Source organism: Aythya ferina, assembly GCF_964211825.1.
Source record: "Aythya ferina genome assembly, chromosome: 4".
In the NCBI taxonomy this organism is placed as follows: Eukaryota; Metazoa; Chordata; class Aves; order Anseriformes; family Anatidae; genus Aythya; species Aythya ferina.
In genome coordinates, this window is record NC_140300.1 from 67,433,059 (window position 1) to 67,451,869 (window position 18,811).

An 18,811-nucleotide genomic window follows, 5' to 3' on the forward strand; every position below is an offset into this window, starting at 1 on the left:
TTTTAGGCTGACCTGCTCATCAGAGGTGTGCAGAAGCCTCACAGTTGAAATTTGGTCATACAGAATCAAGAGGTTTGCTTTCAAATATCAAGAGTGATATTTGAGTATCTGAATATCTATAGCATAAGTCTAAAAGTGCTTCATCTAAGAGCTTCCAGTAACTTCAGTAAGTATATGGAGTTGTTTCCATTTCCCAACTTTAGCTAGTCATACGTTTTCTTTTGTAATGACAGCAAAACTGAAAAATGAAACATATTTTTATGATACATTTTCGAGCACTTCATAGTGCAATTATTTCCTCACTTTTAGGAGCATTGTAAAATCTATCCATCCCTTTTTCTGTGTAATTATATTGCACAAGTCACTGCAATGTATTGGCATTAAATTACTGCACATTGTTGCTTGTATAATTTTTTAATCTATGATGCACTTTGATTTTCAATTGAAAACATCACATTTTGCAAATTCTGCAGAAAGATTGAATTTGATCACTATGCAGTTGCTAATATCTGAAAGGAATAATTTATTTTTTGGATCTAGGCTTAAAAGACAGGGATTAATTCCTGTTGCACTCAGAGATTTCGTGCTATGTAATAGAAATGCAAATCTGACAAATACATGTAGCTGAAATATCACTGATACCAGGAGCAGCTAACCCACAGGCATTTGCTGTGTGGTGATGTGATGTGCCTCCCTTCCCAACTTTTACCTCATTGTCACAATTTCAGCAAGATGGGTGGAAGGAAACAATTTATTGTTGGGAAGGGAATTATAAATACAGTATAACTAATATGTTATGCTAACATCATTTTAATCAGGTAATTATTAAAGGACTGTTTGGCCTTTAAGGACATTGATTTAATGAGAATTAATTTAATGATTGAATACTGTTTGTGTAACATTATCATTGCTAGTGATGCGGAAAATTGGAATCTCAGCTCAGCTGAAAAGAGGTTAGATTTTCCATTATCACATTAGATCTTTTTCTTCTGGAAAGCAGCTATTAGACCTTTTTTTTTCCATATACTTTCAGTATATATTTAAATGTTTGGTCTTTATTTAAAAATTTCTGACTAGAAAAAGTAAAAATGTTCCTCATTGTACAGTTCTCACTTTTAATCAGAGACTTGAATTTCCATTTAATGTAGCCTTAAACAAATTCCATTGAATTTTGGTCTTGACTTGTTATTGCTTTTCCCGTGAAACATTTTGTCTATTGTCATTTTCTACTTTCCTCCCTGCAAATCTGATCATTATGTTTGGGATGAATAGGATTTTGGTTTATGGAATGGTTTACGGCTATAAAGAAGCAGCAGTTTTATAAGTAGGAGCAGGCAGAGCACATTTCTATCTAGATCATTCTCAGGCTGAATCATGCAGGATGTAGTCACACTTTAGGAGTAATTTAAAAGCGATTCCGACCCATTCATTTTCAAAATGGAAATGGTGAGCATTGTAGAATGGCTGTATTCAGTACCTGATGATTAGGACTCTGTTAAAGAAGACCTATATAGGTACAAATTCCATTTAACTAAAGGGATGTTATATCTCATTGCTCTTCTTAATTTGTCCTTAGTTGATCTATTGTCACAAATTATTTTTTATCTTTAACAACTATATTGTACAAATCAAGATCCAGGGAGAAAAGCAGGAGAAAAATATGAATGGAAGCACGTATTAAATAGCTGTGTCTGATAGAAATGTACAGATTAATTAATTTTCAAACAAAAATTGAATCAAGGATAACTATGACAGTTACTGCTGTATCTTGGCAGTTTTGCAAAGGAGTCTGGTTGCCGCGTGATTACCCCTGTGTCACTAGAATTAAGCCATTGCAGCAGAGACAGCAAGCTGGGCAAGCTTAGTATTGGAAGACAGAAAAATAATCTAACAGAAATAACAGGCTCAGATTCATAACCACTTTGCAGTTTGTTCCCCCAGTGGTAAGCCAACACTGCAGTATTCTGAAAATCTTTCAACAATCTTCATGGGGAACGCTAGCCCTTTCCATGGTAGAACATTTTCTAGCCTCACATAGGAGGGTTTCAAGGAACATAGCTGAAGATCCTGTGTTTCAAGTGAAATAGTTTGTGGGTAGTCATTTGAGCCATCTTTGGGATATTTCTGTTCGTCCACCAGGCTGCGTGTTAAAGCCCTCTGACCAGATTTCTGAGGGGGGTGCACCAGGCCACAATTTGATGAGGGCTTTGTGGCAGTGCCACTGGTGCTTGATTAGCCCCAGCATTTGAAATCTCAGCATGGATAATCTTTTCCTATTAATGAGGAAATAGAGCCGAGCAATGAGCCTTAGTATGTAAGTCAAATGCCAAAGGCACGTCTGAACAGATGCACAGCAGTAGCAAATGGAGGATTTTCAGAGGGAGTTTGCAAGAGTTTCTTTCTGATACAAGTCTAAATTCAATTATTTGACCAATGACAGAAAGCTAATGGTGAAAGAAGTAGCATGCCATATTTTCTTCCTTGCCAGAGACAAAAAAAAAAAAAAAAGAAAAAAAAAGAAAAAAAAAAAGACTTTTTCTACATGAATTTTCTATTCATGATAGGGGGAAAAGGAAAAACTGCTATGAACATCAGAGAAAATGAGTTCATTTTAAAGAATTTGAGAAACATCGCTATTTCTAATCCAGGAAAGAAGTTGAGTCTTGATCAGAAGCTATATTGCAATAGAAAGAAATATTGACAGTATGTAAGCATCAGAGGTAGAAGTAGAGGGCAATTGAATATAAAAACAGAATATAGGCAATCTGTCACCTTCTAAAGGGAGTACCAGAACCTTAATACAGCACAGAAACAATCAGTTTTGTTTACGTTCAAGCACAGAAATTTTCCCATGAAAAATACCTACGTAGATATTTCTGATGAAAAATTAGAAAATAAAAAGAAATTGTATAGAAGCATAAGAGGGGTTTGTACAAGTACACATACAGGAAATGATTGTGTATCTGTGGAGCCCAGCAGCCATGTAATATAGACAGATCATCCTTGTACAGAAAGAATGGTCATCCAAGTGGACAATAGGATGAAATGCTGTCTTCTATCTTCTTTGAGCCAAGATATGAAATACAACTTGGAGGTAATTACTGGCCAGCAGCAACCAAGAGTGACAAGGTAAGAAAGTGATACCTCTTTCAGACTGGAGCTGGCTCATGCTTGGCCTCCTTTTCAGGAGGATGGAGGGAGCCTAGATCTACCTGCATGAGGTCGTGCATATACCACCAGGTTAGCTGGCTTCCAGAGTTGTTGATAAGGCTCTGTGTGTATGTATTAGATACAGCTTCTCAATCTACTTTACAGAGTACAGATGACTAGGAGGGATTTGAAATAAGCCTGAAGGAGAAGAAAGATCGTCCCTGTCATATAAAGAGGAGGAATAAATGAGGAGATCTTTCTTCTGTGGATCGTTGCTTCCCTTCTGTGAGGGCAATGGGAGCTGTGCCTTCCACTCAGCTGAAAGGAAACATTCTTCCAGGGAGTAAATGTAATGAGATTAGTTGGGGGATCATTACACTAACAAAAATAAATGGGAGAGAGTAAGTGATAGTTTATTTCAAAATTAAGACATTACAGAAACAAAAAAATAATAGGGCACCAAATGACAAAGTGAACCTATTCTTTAATTGCCTATAGACCAGTGCCAGAAATCCAAGGAGTAAACAAGAACAGTTGAATTAATTCACAAATATAAATTTTTCTTCGTTATGTTACTGAAATCTAGTAGGAAGTTTCATGTGATTAGTGTGCCAACATATAACATTATGAAGTACTGAAAGACAGATGGACAGGGTGGGCAAAAGGGGAAGAAGAGTGGCACTGTGCCAAGACTGAATTAGGTATTTTGGAAAAATTTAAAACTTGGAAGAAATCGATCTTGATTTCTTGCGGAAGAGCATGCTAATGACTGGAGCACAAAATGAGATAGAAGTCGATGGTTTTTTTCAGACCACCAAATCACAGTGGAGTAGAGGATGATTGGCTCCTCTACTGCTTATCTGTAATGAGTAAGGGAAAATGTGAGATATAATAGGGGAATTCAACCTGAGTGATGTATGTTTTAAGTCTCAGATTACCCATGCTGCAATATCTTGAACATACATATAGAACAGATGGAAAGAAAAGGGAACATTGATTTCAGTGAAGAATTGGAAGCTACAAAACTCAGGAAAAATTACCTGGGGAGCAAGTGTACACAAGAGGACAGAATGGCATGTGGAAAAATGCTTTATAATGTGTTGCTGGGAGCTACACCCAATCCATGCACTGAGCAGTACCTTGAGAGAGAAAGAGAATATTGCTGGAAGCTGTTAACAGAGGAAATTCAAGGAAAAAATCAGTATAGACAAGGACGTGATATATTTGTTTTGTCCCTTAACCGTTGCTTGATGACATATAAAGGACTAGTGTTCAGAAAAAAATATATGCCAGCTATAAATTCAGAAGAGCCGTAATGCTGTTGGAATAGGCATATGAAAATGTCTCTATCAACCTGTATGCTAGGAAGACGAATACACAGATATCAAAAATGTGTCTAATATTTCTAATTTGAAGATTAATGAACACCAACATTTTTATGAATTTACAATGGCTCCACTAAATTATTTTTGTGGTAAGAAGGAGAAAATAGAAACATTTCAACTTTTTTAAATGCTTCAAATATGTCTTTTGAAATGGCTCTTGTTTCTCATTTACTTTCTCATTTATACATTATGTATAAATGTTCAGTTGGCTCTTGAACCTGTCCAGACCTTGTAAAAGCTGGCCACCAACTCTGCCTCATGCTCAGTTCCTTCTCTACTCCCAGTGCTGTGCAATGTGCCAAGATTTGCAAGTCTAGGGAATGCAGCTACTAATTTACAAGCTTATTTGGAAGGCATTACCAATTCAAGGAGTTGTATTCTCCTGTTGAAGAATACACATAACGCCTGCTGTGGTCAGTGGGTATTACCTGCAGCATACAATGTAATATTAGAAACTCAGGTTATGACATGCCAGCTTATATCTTATGGAAATGAATGTGCTCTGTACAATTCAAGGAAGAATGGAAAAGTTTGGGTGCAAAGTGAAAAGACAGGAAGAAAAATGCGTGATGAGAGATTTTCCAACAACTTCCCAGCTGCATTTATTTCACAGCTGGTAGAAATAGGTACAGGCTTCATTGACTATAAAGTATTTTTTGTCCTATACCGAATTGAACATTTCCAATTGAAAACAGGAGAGATTTTACATTATCAAGAAAGTTTTTAACAGAATAATAGGGGTAGCTAATGCCCTGAAAGATTCTGCCTTTGAAGAGCTGTGCTTTCCAGAGTTTTGTAAAGATAACAGAGCTCTGTCAAACTTTAGTTTTTGTTTCACATGGCAAAAATAGCTAAAATATAAAATGCCTTTGCCTCTTTGTTAATAAAAACTACTCCCCTTACACCCACTCTCTATTAAATGCCCCTTTCACACAGCAAACATAGGATGTACATTGATCTAAACTGTTGCAGCAGAACTCCCCACTTAATATATGTGGAAATGGAAATTGCAGATGCACAGCATAATTGATGTGACTGTTCTAACAAGCTAAAGGCTAAACTGCAGCCAACTCCCAGTCCTTTGTGTTTTTTTTCAAAGGCCAATAATTCACTGAATGTGGGTAGAATTTTTGCGAGAAAAAGAAAAACAAAAACAAAAACCTGTCCTCAAATAACCTGCCCTATTATTTCTTCACCTCTCTTTTTCAAGCACAATTAAGATGCCTGCTTTGCTAGTTTCTCAGCAAAGCAGTCGCAGTTAACATCTTTTTCATGTTTCTCAAAATTATCTGAAAAAAAATCTGGCTAAAACTCCCTAAATAGCAATTCAGCTCACTGCTGACCTCTAGCAGAGACTATATCAGCTTAAATGATGGAAATTTGACAAAGTTGTTGGCAACTGAGATATGTTTGTAAAGTGAGAGCTGTTGATGGTAAGTGTAGGTGACAAATTGAATTTCTTATATTATAAAATGTAAAGAATCTGGTCTTTGCATTTTCACTGACAGCTATATTTTTCACAAATAGACATCACAGGTGTCCTAGTGTTATCACTGTAGGAAGGGCCCTAGAGCCTTTTGGCTAGGGCCTCTCTCTTCGTGTATGGAGAAGCTGCAATAGACTCCTACTCTGGCTCTTAACTCACCCCCAGAACATCATCTAATGGTGTTTTCAAATTTGGGACATAAAATAATGGTCTTTCATGTCTATTCTGTGTGTGTATAGTTGTTTAAAAAGTCATTATTTTTGTCATTCAAACCCAAGGGAAAATGAGGGACAGAAAACAAACAGTTAGAACAGTTAACTACAATGTCAGGTCATGTAGAGCTACCCAGATTAGGTTTAGAGTTGATGCAATAGAACTAACTTAATTACATATCCACTCTGAGGTTTTTCAGTTTGTGGACTCTATGCTGTCAGATTATTTGCTTTAGTAATAATACTGATGATGATGATAATAATAATAATAATAAATGCTTTTTGAGCTGTTAAACAAATTTTTTTTTGTTGTTAATATTCTGCATTCCCATTGATGTTGTTAAATCAATATTGAATCAGAGAGAGATCTTATCTTGCAAATGTCCTCCCTGGATGGCTAATGACAAAAATTGCATCACTTTTCAACAAGATGGCTGCCACCAGACCTGACCTCAGAAATGCTAACTGTGGTTAAAACTTCTTCATGAAAGTTCACCATTTTTTTTGTTGTCAATAAGGACTTATATCTGATACGCTTTCCAAGCTCTGGACTACATAGATGAATATTTTTTCCTTGAAACAAGCAATTGATAACTCCATGAAAACAAGGTATCTAGAGAAATAGTCTCTGCATTTTGAATTATTTCAGTTTAATCCAGAATTACAGAATACCAAGGTCTCACCAGGTTGTGAACCTCCGCTTTCCTGTTTTGGCCATTTTTGACTCATGATTTTATAAATCCTGTCTGTAATCCTGTATTACCAGTTTTACTTTAAACCGTTAAGGCTAATGGGCAGGAATGACTTCAAAGGTATTAGAAATCTGTACTGGTGCTGTATAGGTTAACATTTTATCTCCTAAGGTGACTTTTTCTGATATTTAGGTCTGTCATAATTATACATTATAGTGCTCACATTGCCTAGACAATGCATTATTTTTCTTGCCTGCTGATAGTTAGCTTGAAGCACTTGGAAGGAAATGGAAATAAACAAAAACTGATAAAATAAGTTGCAGTCTAAGCCTGTCATCTGAAGTAGGCCAGCATTAAACCAGCCTAGGATTAATGAAGGAGAGCTACATTATATGAGAGTGGGAGGACTAAAAGTAATTGCTTTTACTGTCACTTCTAAGGTAAATCAGCTATTTCAAAAAGTTCCCAGTAAGATTGCTTTTTGCTAGTTTATTTTACTCTGGAAAATATATTTTCATCCCTGCACATGCAGTCTAAAAATGTTAAAGGCAGTTGAGTTTTTAAATGATTTTTAGTACACATCAAAAGTGTTGACTGAATTATACTGGGAGCTGTAGTCACAAATACATGATCTATAGGTATTGCCATTTGTGCTCCTTTATACACTTCTGTGTGTTGCAAGGGTATTGGGAGAGCCAAGTCTAAAGAATAATACAGCCTCTGTATTCATTTGAGGTCTGCATTACAAGGCAACTCCAGGACTGCTGAGTATCATCTTTAATTTCCATTTGTTCCATGAATGGAGCTCAGTATTTTTAGGAGTTGCTTGTCAGACTATGATAGTAGTCTTTTTGGTGTAACTGCAGCCAGCATGTTAGCTCACATGGATTAATTTTCCTGTGGGAATGAGGTGTGGTAGGACGGGTTTTACTCTGGTCACCAACTTGTGTTTACATGACACCTGCTCGCACCCTTTGCCATTACAGGTTAAGCTTTAGTGGTATAGTAAGAAAGACAGGAGGGAGAGACTGGGTTCTCTTCTTGGCTCCCTCCTCCCTTGCCCTGTGTGTGTGTGTACGTACATATCTGTCCTGTGCAAAGCCACCCATATATGCTGTGATACATAAAAGCATACACATACATGAAATCCATACTTGGTATTGGGAATGCTTCCATGAAGCAGAGCCCTGGGAGGTTTACACGCATGCTACTTTATGTTAAGAATGGCAGCTGTTGGTTCTGTAGCTCTTTTTCCCCGTAACACTAATGGAAAACCAATGATTACTTCTCTCTTCAGTGACTCAGTGCTCTTCTGAACTGAGAAACCAAGTAAATTTGGACTGGGAAAGCAACAACAACAAAACTCTAGAGAGTTTTATCCCTAGAAACAAAATTGGGGGAAAGGAACGATGACATTTCATAAGGTGAACTGTCAGGGTGAGGGAAGTGTTTTAGCAAACAGTACAATAAAACAAGACTGTATGGCATTAATTCTCCTATTAGATGCCAAAGAAATGATTCTATGGCAGTAAAAGATCTCCTTTGGTTTTTGTTTCTTTCTTTCCTTCACTAGGATAGGTGGAGTAGCCTGTCTGTTGTGTTTAGAAATCATACACCCCTGCAGCTGCCATATCAGTCCTTTAGCAATGTTTTAAGAAGCATCAGTGCAAAGATTTTTGAGTCAGGTTGAGCCAGGGACACTGAATTATTTTGGTCTGTGTTTCTTGTATTTACATCCAAGCTTTGTCCTCAAGTTCCATTTATTGGCTGCTGGTACACAAGATGTAAGTATGAATTAGGAACAAGACTTTCTTCATGAACAGCTAGGTGAACTAAACACACTGGGATGATCAGCACTCACGGTTATTTAAAATCGGTTGTTAACATGAGTGTTAATAAAGAAGAGAGAGCAGTGAATGGTGGGGACAACCCTACTGATGTATGGGAAAACTCCACTGTATGAACAGTAGGGGAATGATGTTGCTGAGGGATCTGTCATGGATTTCATGATCACTTGTTGAACAGCATCATCAGTTGAAACTTGAGTTTACCCAGAAGACAGCTGCTTGACTTTCAGTGGTCCTCTCTTTTCTGACATTTCATTTCAATAAAAAATGTGGGAACTTAAAGTTTTACTCATTAAGCTGAAAAATGAAAATGCACGGATGCCCAGGAGATCATAGGCTTCTCCTCTATCATTCTACTCATTTCAACCTAATACAAAATTATCTGCAAGGATTGGCACCTGAAAGTTAAAAGGACAAACAGCCTGTTCCAATAAATTGATATAGATGTCTTTTCATTTGATTAAAAATCATTTTCAAATTAAATATTCCAAAGACATTGCAAAAACTGTTGTAAAGTGGAAATGTCCTATTAAAAATCATTTAAAATTTATGCAAGGGGGAAAACCAAATCTTCAGATGTTGAAGTTAATGTTCATCTTTGGAAGTCCTCATATTGGAATAATATCTCCTGATCTGATTGGAAGATTCTTGTTTCAGATAATTACATAGCATCTTGGAAATAGAAAGAAATTTATTTCTGACTGCAGAGGTCTAATATATATTTTTGTCTTTCAGTACTGGAATTCTTAAAAGGCAAAAATTTGAATACTTATGCACTTAAAATATAAATGAATGGAGTCAGTTACTATTTCACACGTGGCATAACTCCACGTGACTGAGGTAGAAAAAAAGCTTCAGATTTGTTTTTTGTATGATGATGCAGAATTCCCAGTACTTTAGATAGGTAGGACAAACACTGAACAAAACCAGTAAGGCAGTCTCTCATATTCAAGCACTGATTAAATGTCTAGACAGTTTGTGTTCACAACTAAAAATTATTTGTACTTAGAATAGGAGTCATTATAATTTGTCTTCCCATTTACTAGGGAAACATGAAGAAGTTTTTACGTAAGTGAAGATCCAGTATGAAATACTTATACGTGATTAAATCTGTAACAAGCTGCTTTGCTTATGAAAATTTCAGCTATCATACTACCATAAGATTTTGCATCTGAGAAAGCTCCATCAAAATAATGACCACTTTTCAAAGTGCTGAGTACAGGGGGAGAGGGAAAGGGTGAACATCTTTAGCAGTTGACTCTGGGTGTTTGTTGGATTCACCTAGCCTTCCCATTTGTTTGTAGCTGTGACAAAACTTGCACTACAGACATAATGGGTATTTATAAAAGAATGCATTTTCTTTCATCTAAAAAACTGTGGGTTTGTACATTTTTAACTGGAAGGTTATTTCAAAGACTCCATGTTTGGGGGGCAGCTATTTGCATACAATATAATGCTTTTCATGGCTTGCTGTTCATATGAGCAGTAGTGAGCAGCTCAGATCCTGTGAGCCACTAAAGAGCTGGTAGATTTAATTGCTGCTAATGTTTTGTTTTCATGGCATTTAAATTCTGAAGAAAAGTAGCTATGGGAATACAAAATTATTTTGCACTCTGGCACATGTTTTTTTTGTGTCCTGGTGGACTTGTAGCAAGTGGTACACATAGGTATGGCTCTCATGAGCATCTGCTTTGCTACAGAACTGTGAAAAATAATTGTGTTTTGATGTGTTTTTTTAACTTCATATTCTCAAGAATATAAGAAAAGCTTAATTAACATTTGTAGATAAGATCTGTAAGGAAAGAACATTGTAAGAATTTCCTTCTTCTTTTTGTTCTGAGATTTCAAAGTCTGTTGCCATTACTGGACAGAACAGGTGGATGAAGTGCAGTTAAAGACACAACAGCAAAAGAGATTAAATACAATAATGATGGCTGACTGTGCATGTCCTTCAGTGTTTTATATTGCATGGAAAGCGTGGCTCCAAAATCCTACTCATTTTATGAAAACAAATACCCTGCCAACCTTGGGGTACAGTTCTCTGGTGCTAGGCTTGAATAATGAAGATCTGGGCTTCCTTCTGCCAAATTAAAACTCTTGCTTTTTCTTCTTCCCCACAGGAGGAGAAGTCCCATATACAACCCTGGCAACACGACTGATGATGGGGGCATGGTGGCTTTTTGCTTTGATTGTCATCTCCTCCTACACGGCAAACCTAGCAGCTTTCCTCACCATCACACGCATTGAGAACTCTATCCAGTAAGTTGATGAATTGAGGGAAAGGAAGGTTGCACATACACATGGAAGGGTATGAATGTTCTAGTTAAATGTGATAAAAGGGTGAAATAATTATCCTCCTGAGTAGTAGTTTGGAAGCTATCAGAACAGTATTCCATGGACAATAGACTTCCAGTCGCCCTGGAGACACTTGAACTTTAATATCAGAATTGTTCATCTCTGGCAGCTGCTGTTCTGTGACATGTATACATGCACATATATATATATATATATCACAGAATTTTCACAGAATTTTCTAGGTTGGAAGAGACCTCAAGGTCATCGAGTCCAACCTCTGACCTAACGCTAACAGTCCCCACTAAACCATTTCCCTAAGCTCTACATCTAAACGTCTTTTAAAGACCTCCAGGGATGGTGACTCCACCACTTCCCTGGGCAGCCTGTTCCAGTGCCTCACAACCCTTTCAGTGAAGAAGTTCTTCCTAACATCTAACCTAAAACTCCCCTGGCTCAACTTAAGCCCATTCCCCCTCGTCCTGTCAACAGGCACGTGGGAGAACAGGCCAACCCCCACCTCGCTACAGCCTCCCTTGAGGTACCCATAGAGAGCGATAAGGTCGCCCCTGAGCCTCCTCTTCTCCAGGCTGAACAAGCCCAGCTCCCTCAGCCGCTCCTCGTAGGACTTGTTCTCCAGGCCCCTCACCAGCTTTGTCGCCCTTCTCTGCACCCGCTCAAGCACCTCCATGTCCTTCTTGTAGCGAGGGGCCCAAAATATATATTGTATGTGTATATATATACACATACGTATTTTACAAAAACCAATAGAGTTTGGATAACCAGTATATCAGTATTTGAAGCATAAATTGCTGGTGTGTGTTTTCAGGCTGTGCTTTCCTCTCAAGTGCAGTGCACACTACTTGTGCTCTGACACTTGGATCAGGAGGGCCCTTCTTCCACGTATGGGGATATCAAATCCAAATTCACCTTTTCTTGCCAAAGCAAAAAATATGTGATAATAGCAACAAACAATTAAAAATTATTGACCGGTTGTCTTCTCACCTTCCACTCCCTGGTGCTCTCTTATTTCGTTAACAGATCAAATTAGTTCTTTTTTTTTTTTTTTTTTTTTATGTCTATTGGTTCTTTTGCTTCATGCCTCCCTAACATGAATGTCCTCATCTTCTCCTGTCCCTGTATGGTGAACTATTATTCTGTTGGACTTTCCCATCCTTTTTTCCAGATCATTTCATCTCTCCACACCACAGAAACCTTTCTAGGTGTCCTACCCTCTCTCCCTGCCTTTTTGTGCTTGTCTGCTCTCCTTCAGCAAGCAGCATGCTGAGTTGCCCTCACTCCCGCCACTCCAATGACCTTCCCACTACCCACCTAAATCCTTCCTCCTGGGTCAAGCAGAAACTAAGAAATGTATTGAAGCATTAGCTAGCCAAGCTCTCCAAGGGATAGCTGGCCATTTTTCAAAAGCAGGTTTTTAATCTTGAGGCTACATGTGCACAGAAGTATTTGAGAGTGACAAACATAGCCTTTCCCATAAATCCTTCTTTGCAAAAAAGATAAAGTAGCTTTAAAGAAGAGAGACACATTCTGCTGTATTTCTTTCTCTAGGAAGATAAGAAGTTGACCTTCAAGTCAGGCTCAATACTGACCTTAGAGTTTTCTCACTCCAGTTGTTGATTCTGCTCCCTGTCTTCTGTGGTCTTGCTGCCTCTAGTTCATCTGCTTTCCAAATCTCTTTGAAATGCCCCCTGAGACGGTTAGTTCAGGGATGTAGATCAGGTAGGGGAAGCTCTGGTCTCCTGTGAATTCACAGGTTAGGTTCAAGCACCACTGCATACTAGCCAATCACACTAATCACAATCTCACTAAGACACTTTTCCTTTATGTGAAGGTTTTCTGCATGTTAAAAACAATCCATGCACATGGACAAATAAACATCTCCAATTGTAGTCAGATTTTATTTGCAACTATATGCCCAAGCTCAGACTCAAGAGCAGAAGCAGCCCCTCGCTTTGAGCACATGGTTGCCTGCTGACTCTCCCCATTAAGAGCATCCTCTTGCACTTTCTCTTTCTTGCTGCTCCCTCAGAAAGGGAAGATTTGGTGTCCCATGGTCCAAATTTCTGTTGTCTTCAGCCCAGGCAGTACCAGCCCGTATTTGTTCTCAACTGGAAATGAAGTGTCTGTGATTGTCGTCCTTTCTTTCTGTGCACTGTAAGACACGGACATGTAAAACAGACCAAAGCACCTGAGAAGGTCGTTCCCCTGTCACAGTTGCATCACCAGTTAAATTGAGTTACTATTTCCTGTTGAGATCTGAGTTACAGACTTTGAGATTCTGGAGTGCTGCAGGGCTATTTTGATGCTACCCAACTGTTTGACTTGGTAGTCCCAATTATAATCCCTTCACAATTTACAGGGGAGTAAAATGAAATTCTTCATTGATGTTTGTTGATCATCTTGAGGTTTGGAGAGAGGCTGATATATTATTTTTAAGTTTAGAAAGTCCTACATTTGACTAAGGAGTTCGAACAAACAACATTCACATTTGTATATGCAAAATAAATAATGATGATATATTCAGTCATTCTCTTTGTCTCTACAAATATGAAATATGCCTCTGCATCCTGCTTTGAAATTATGATTCTTCTGGTTTTGAAGTAGTCCAGAAAAATGTTCAAATTACTGTGACAAATATCTGAGGGTTTTTTTATCATATGTAAAAAAGCATAAAATATACCCAAACTATAACTTAATACATCTTCAGCTTTTTCTTGTAGTTTATTATGATGTCACTAGAAAATTCCCAGTGGAATTCTGCGGTTATTATGTACAGTTGGGACTACATTGGTCTTTGTGCTGTATTATTTATGGGCAAAGTCACTGAAAATGTTTTATTCAGTAGAAAATGTTGCAGCTGGAAAGCTTCTGAAATGAAAGAACAGAGACATTTATCAAAGTGCTTGTAGCTCAGAAATAGAGTAATTAGATGTGTTAAGTATCCATTAGGGAATGAAGTTATCCTAACTATGGTGAGAGTGTAAAACTTTAGTTTACAAAACTGCCAGAATTGGATCTCAAACCAGCACATAACAGAAAAGCTGTTTGTTTACCATGCTGAATTACTGCAAAGTGGCAAACATGAATAAGCAATAGAGAAAAAAAGCTGATGCTCTTTTTTTCTAACAGATCAAATTGTACCTTGGGGAGCTTTGAGGGCCAGAATGGAAATAAGTTTAAGTATTTAAAGAAAATAAACCAGATTCTGCTCATAGTACTATCTAGCCAGCTACTGAAAAGTCATACAAATGAAAGAGATTGAAGTCAGTGGGTTTGCACAGATGTAACAAGTAGTTAATAGGTTTTCATTTCAGATTTCCAGCTAGTACCAGATCTGACAGCGTGTGGTCCTTCTGATATATTTTATGAAAGATAGGAGGCTTCAAGCCGCCCGCAGAACACTTCATTCCTATGGAACATTTCAGTAGTTACTGCATTGCAACTTAGAGATCAGCTTTTGTTCAGAACTCTTCCATCCTCCTTTTCTTGGCTGTTATAGTGCTTGGGTTGCTTTTCGTAGTCATGGTGTCCAGAAGCTTATTTTAAGAAGAGCAGAAAAAATATTGTTAGGAAATACACTAGGAGAAGGACTAGTGAATTGTTCCCAATTCCTAGAGAGTCTTGAAGTAGATCTGTGCATAACCTCACTTGAGATTGATGGAATTTTGTTCTCTGCTTTTCTGATTAAAATTTGATACAGCTTTAAAATGGACTATGTTTCCAAGCAAATGGCAACTCTTAATACCTGTGGGAGTATTAATAATAATATCAGCAGGCAGTGCCAGGAACAGAGACATGCAAGTCATAAAGTACTATGTAGGGCATCTTTTATTCACACTTGATCCCTATATCAGATGATATTTAAATCAAGACAAACAGCATTTCAAGTGCCAAAATATTATGGCAGCAAAGCAAAGCATAATTTCTGTATTCCTTAGATCTTGACATCACTGTCTCAAATGCAACATGAATGAATGGTAATTAAGAGTATGTTCTCTTGGAAAATGCCAAATAAATTTGGAGGACTCAAGCTATTTCTTGTAGATGCTGATGCTATGAATTTCACCACTGAACCTCTATTGCCATTACTGTGTCTTATGATTCTGTTTGGATAGAATTAGAGCCCACTGGCAGAGAGACTGATTTTATTCAGGCTGCACTGCTTTCCTTGGTAAAGTGAGGATGTCACCACCATCTCAAAGGCACTGAAATTTTGCCAAGAAATCAGGGATCGGAGGTGAAGCCAAAGGATTTGTCATAAGAAAGGCTAGTGGTAGGTGGCTTCAGGTTTAAATCTAACCCACTGCTAAAAATGTGGAAGCTTGATTAAGACTTGTGACTGCACATGTTACAGGAAAGAGTCTATGTCTTTCATAAAATAAGAAGTTCATGTTATGTTCTCCAAGATACAAGCAGTGCCTCCTGCTTGATAAGTGAAACCTCTGCCTCCAAATAATGGCAGTATGGCAATAAAACATGCCTTTTGCAATGCTTCTTTTGCCTAGTCATTCTTTTCACAGTGTTTTTTTCTAACTGTGATTCACTTTAAGCTAAGATGTCCCCTAGGCTTTAAACAGTTTGATACAACTGCCTACATGTTTTCTGCAAGGGGGGTTACACAAGAATGCAGTAATCGGAGTAGATATTTCCTTACTCCAAAAAACAAAATGTTCCTTAACCTGTCCTTTTATGTGATACTCCCAGATCTTCAAACTAGCAAGCAGCATTATTAGTTTCTGATACAGTTGTCACTGCCAACATTCAAAGCTCTTGGCTTACTGTGCCCAGTTTCCTAGTATCACCTCTGAAGTAATCCTTAATGTCCTAGGGGAAAAAAAATGCATAGGAAATCTTTATCAGAATTAGTCATAAAGACTTAAGTATAAGCAATGAGATTCATACTATCCTAATAATTTTAATGAGAAAAAAGCTTAACATAAAGACCATGTATAATATTGTTCCCCACAATGCTTCATGTGTGATAACCAAAACACAAGCTGAACTGTGACTTGTGTATTGCACTGCACGGTCACTTCACTATAAGGAGAATCTGTCTATATGCAAGCTCAGTTAAAAGCATTTTATTTTATAGCATTTTTTTCAACTTTATGTGCTTTTTATTTGGTTTTAAACACTTCTATTACCTTACTGCTTCAAAATGAGAAATTCAAAGAGAGAGGCTTTATTTAAGTGTGGAATTATAATACCCATACTCATCTTAGAAGTACTTTGCTTTGCAGGTATTTCAACTGAGATCAGTAAAACTACTGCAAAATTAAATTCCCATCCAAAGTGAATAATGCCATCAGAATTTGAGCTTTAGAGAATATCCCATATGAATTCATCAACTTAACTAATACTTCTTCCTTATTCTGAGGTCTGGTCTGGCAGCTGTGTGCTGAGACTGGGTGACATACTGAGGCTGGGGATTTACGTCTCCACTAAAGCTATTTGTCTGAACAGAGAATAAGTTGTTTAATCCAGGAATAAAGGTACATTGAACAATGTGTAACCTGCAAACCAGGCTGGAGGCATAGCAGTTAGAAAAATTTCTTTCTTTTGCAAAGGAACCTCAATGATTTAATAATTTTATTAGTTCTGTCGAGGTTTGTTGGTAGCTTTTTGTTTGTTTGTTTGTTTTGCCATAGCTTGGCTGCTAGGTTGTGTATGTTATTCCAGAAGTGTGCAGGTTATAAAAAGCAGTTTCTGAAGCAGGTCATATATATTATTATATTATTTGGCTGTTTGTGTAAGGGGATGTAGTCCATGATATTATAGGTCTTTGCCATTTCAGCAACATGCCTACACAGCAGCATGCACACCTGTACACTTCTGAGACTGCAAAACTTTCTCACTCCTCAGCATAGGGTCAGGTGAACAAGAGCTTGGGCTTTGCAGCTGGCGATAGTGTTTAGTTCATCTGTGGAGTTTAAACGCTTCTCACTCTTGTCTTCTTGCCATTGCTTTCCCAGCATGGAGCAGCACCTAAAATGTGCAAAGGTGCAAAGTGGGGCAGCTGAGAGGCATCCTGCATTTTAAGATAGGACACCAAACAGTGAAGACCTGCAGACTGTAGTTAATGCCAGACTATACAACTACCTTGCACTTTCCTGAAGGCATCAACATAATTCTCCTCCTTGTTATTTCTCTGCTGGTGATCCTTTTGCAGGTGATGGCACTCTTACTTGCTTCTCACTGATAAAATGAGAACTCTCCCATACCTGTTTGCTGTGCGCTTCTGGACAACCACTTAAGTCTAGCATTGGTTTGCCTGTCAAAAAATAGCAAGGTTGCTTTTATAGCTGCAAGATATACAGAGGAGCTGTTTTTCCTTTTGCGCTGTTTCTAACTGCACTGTTTTGTGGCAGCAGTTAAATGTATCATTTATATACCAGTTAGCAATGATATTTCAGAAAAAAAGTGCTTTATTGCTTGTTACATTAGAAATTGTATGGCTATACAGAGTCTTGTAAAATAATGACTGCAGTTTTGCTAGGTGTTGTCATTAGAAATTGGAGACGGTAAATACTTTATGTGTACTTTTCTAGTAATATGTATGACAAATAACAACAATTACAGGACATTACAATATGTATCCTATGACAGTTTGTTGCACTTATGAGCTCTGCCAGGAGATACAGAAGTACATTCGTGGCAGCTAGAGTGACACAGAATGGGTGAATATAGTAACTTGTATTTATCTAGTGCCTTGCATCAGTGATGCTTTTGACAGATATGTAGACTATAAATGCAATAGTAATACACCTTCCACTACACCAGACTTTGTGTAATGGTGAAAGAGGGAGAAATTTTCACCAAGGTGCCTGCCTTCATAGGAGAGGTGCTCTAGCCCTCTGACCATCTTCATGGCTCTCCTCTGGTCTTGCTTCAACAAGTACATGTCCTTCTTATGTTGTTATGTTGTTAGTCCTCCTTCTGTAGCCTGCCCATACTTCTACCATCTTCATATTGTTTAATGAAGATGTTTTGAAAACCTTGTTTTTTTTAGTAATTTCAAAAATGACTATAGTTTTCCCTGATGGCTACCTGAAATCTACCTGATGGCTATTTTTAAAATTTATCAACCCTTATTTCAGTTTATTTATTAAACCTGAGTATGACATTTTACCTAGTTGCTTACTTTTGTAATTCCCCTGATCACCACTAGAGCATTTAAAAAATATTTATCACTTCCCTTACATGCACTGGCTGTAATGAAATTTCACATTTTTGCTAACGGATCAGCATTTCATATATAATCTTTCAGAACTCATACCTGTTTATATCTGGGCTTGATGTTTTTTTTCCAATTTTCAGTTATGAATAAGCCACAATACTTAGGTAAGGTATCTCCTGATACCTCAGTCTACTGCAGTCTTACATTTTTCTTCCTAGAAAAGGGCAAGTCTCAGTCCTATGGTAGGAGACTGATATACTAATTTTCAGCAAAAGCTTCATCTTGCAGCTAACCTTTGGTGATCCTCTGTGTGTACCGATTCCTTGTAAGTTCCTTCCTGCTTATGTTCTTGAAGAAGAATGCCTTCTTGTTGGAGAAAGAGGAGAGAATTGTGTTTTTTTAATGCTGTTGGTTATTTACCCTTCAAAATTGAATTTATCCTTCCCTAATATTTGCTATATATTATCTGCTTAGAATTTAGTTCTTGTGCAATATTTTTCTAAGTCCATATGTCTGAATTTCAAAGGATTTCTGTTTGACTCAGTGAAC

General features: G+C 37.6%; 1 protein-coding gene across 1 annotated transcript in view; it reads left to right on the forward strand.

Moving 5' to 3' along the window:
- Positions 1–18,811, forward strand: part of GRID2 (glutamate ionotropic receptor delta type subunit 2) — a 777,731-nt gene that overhangs the window by 668,406 nt on the left and 90,514 nt on the right. Inside the window, exon 16 of the mRNA XM_084517560.1 lies at positions 10,893–11,031. Coding sequence (XP_084373686.1) covers positions 10,893–11,031 — 139 coding nt within the window. The remainder of the gene's footprint in view (positions 1–10,892; positions 11,032–18,811) is intronic.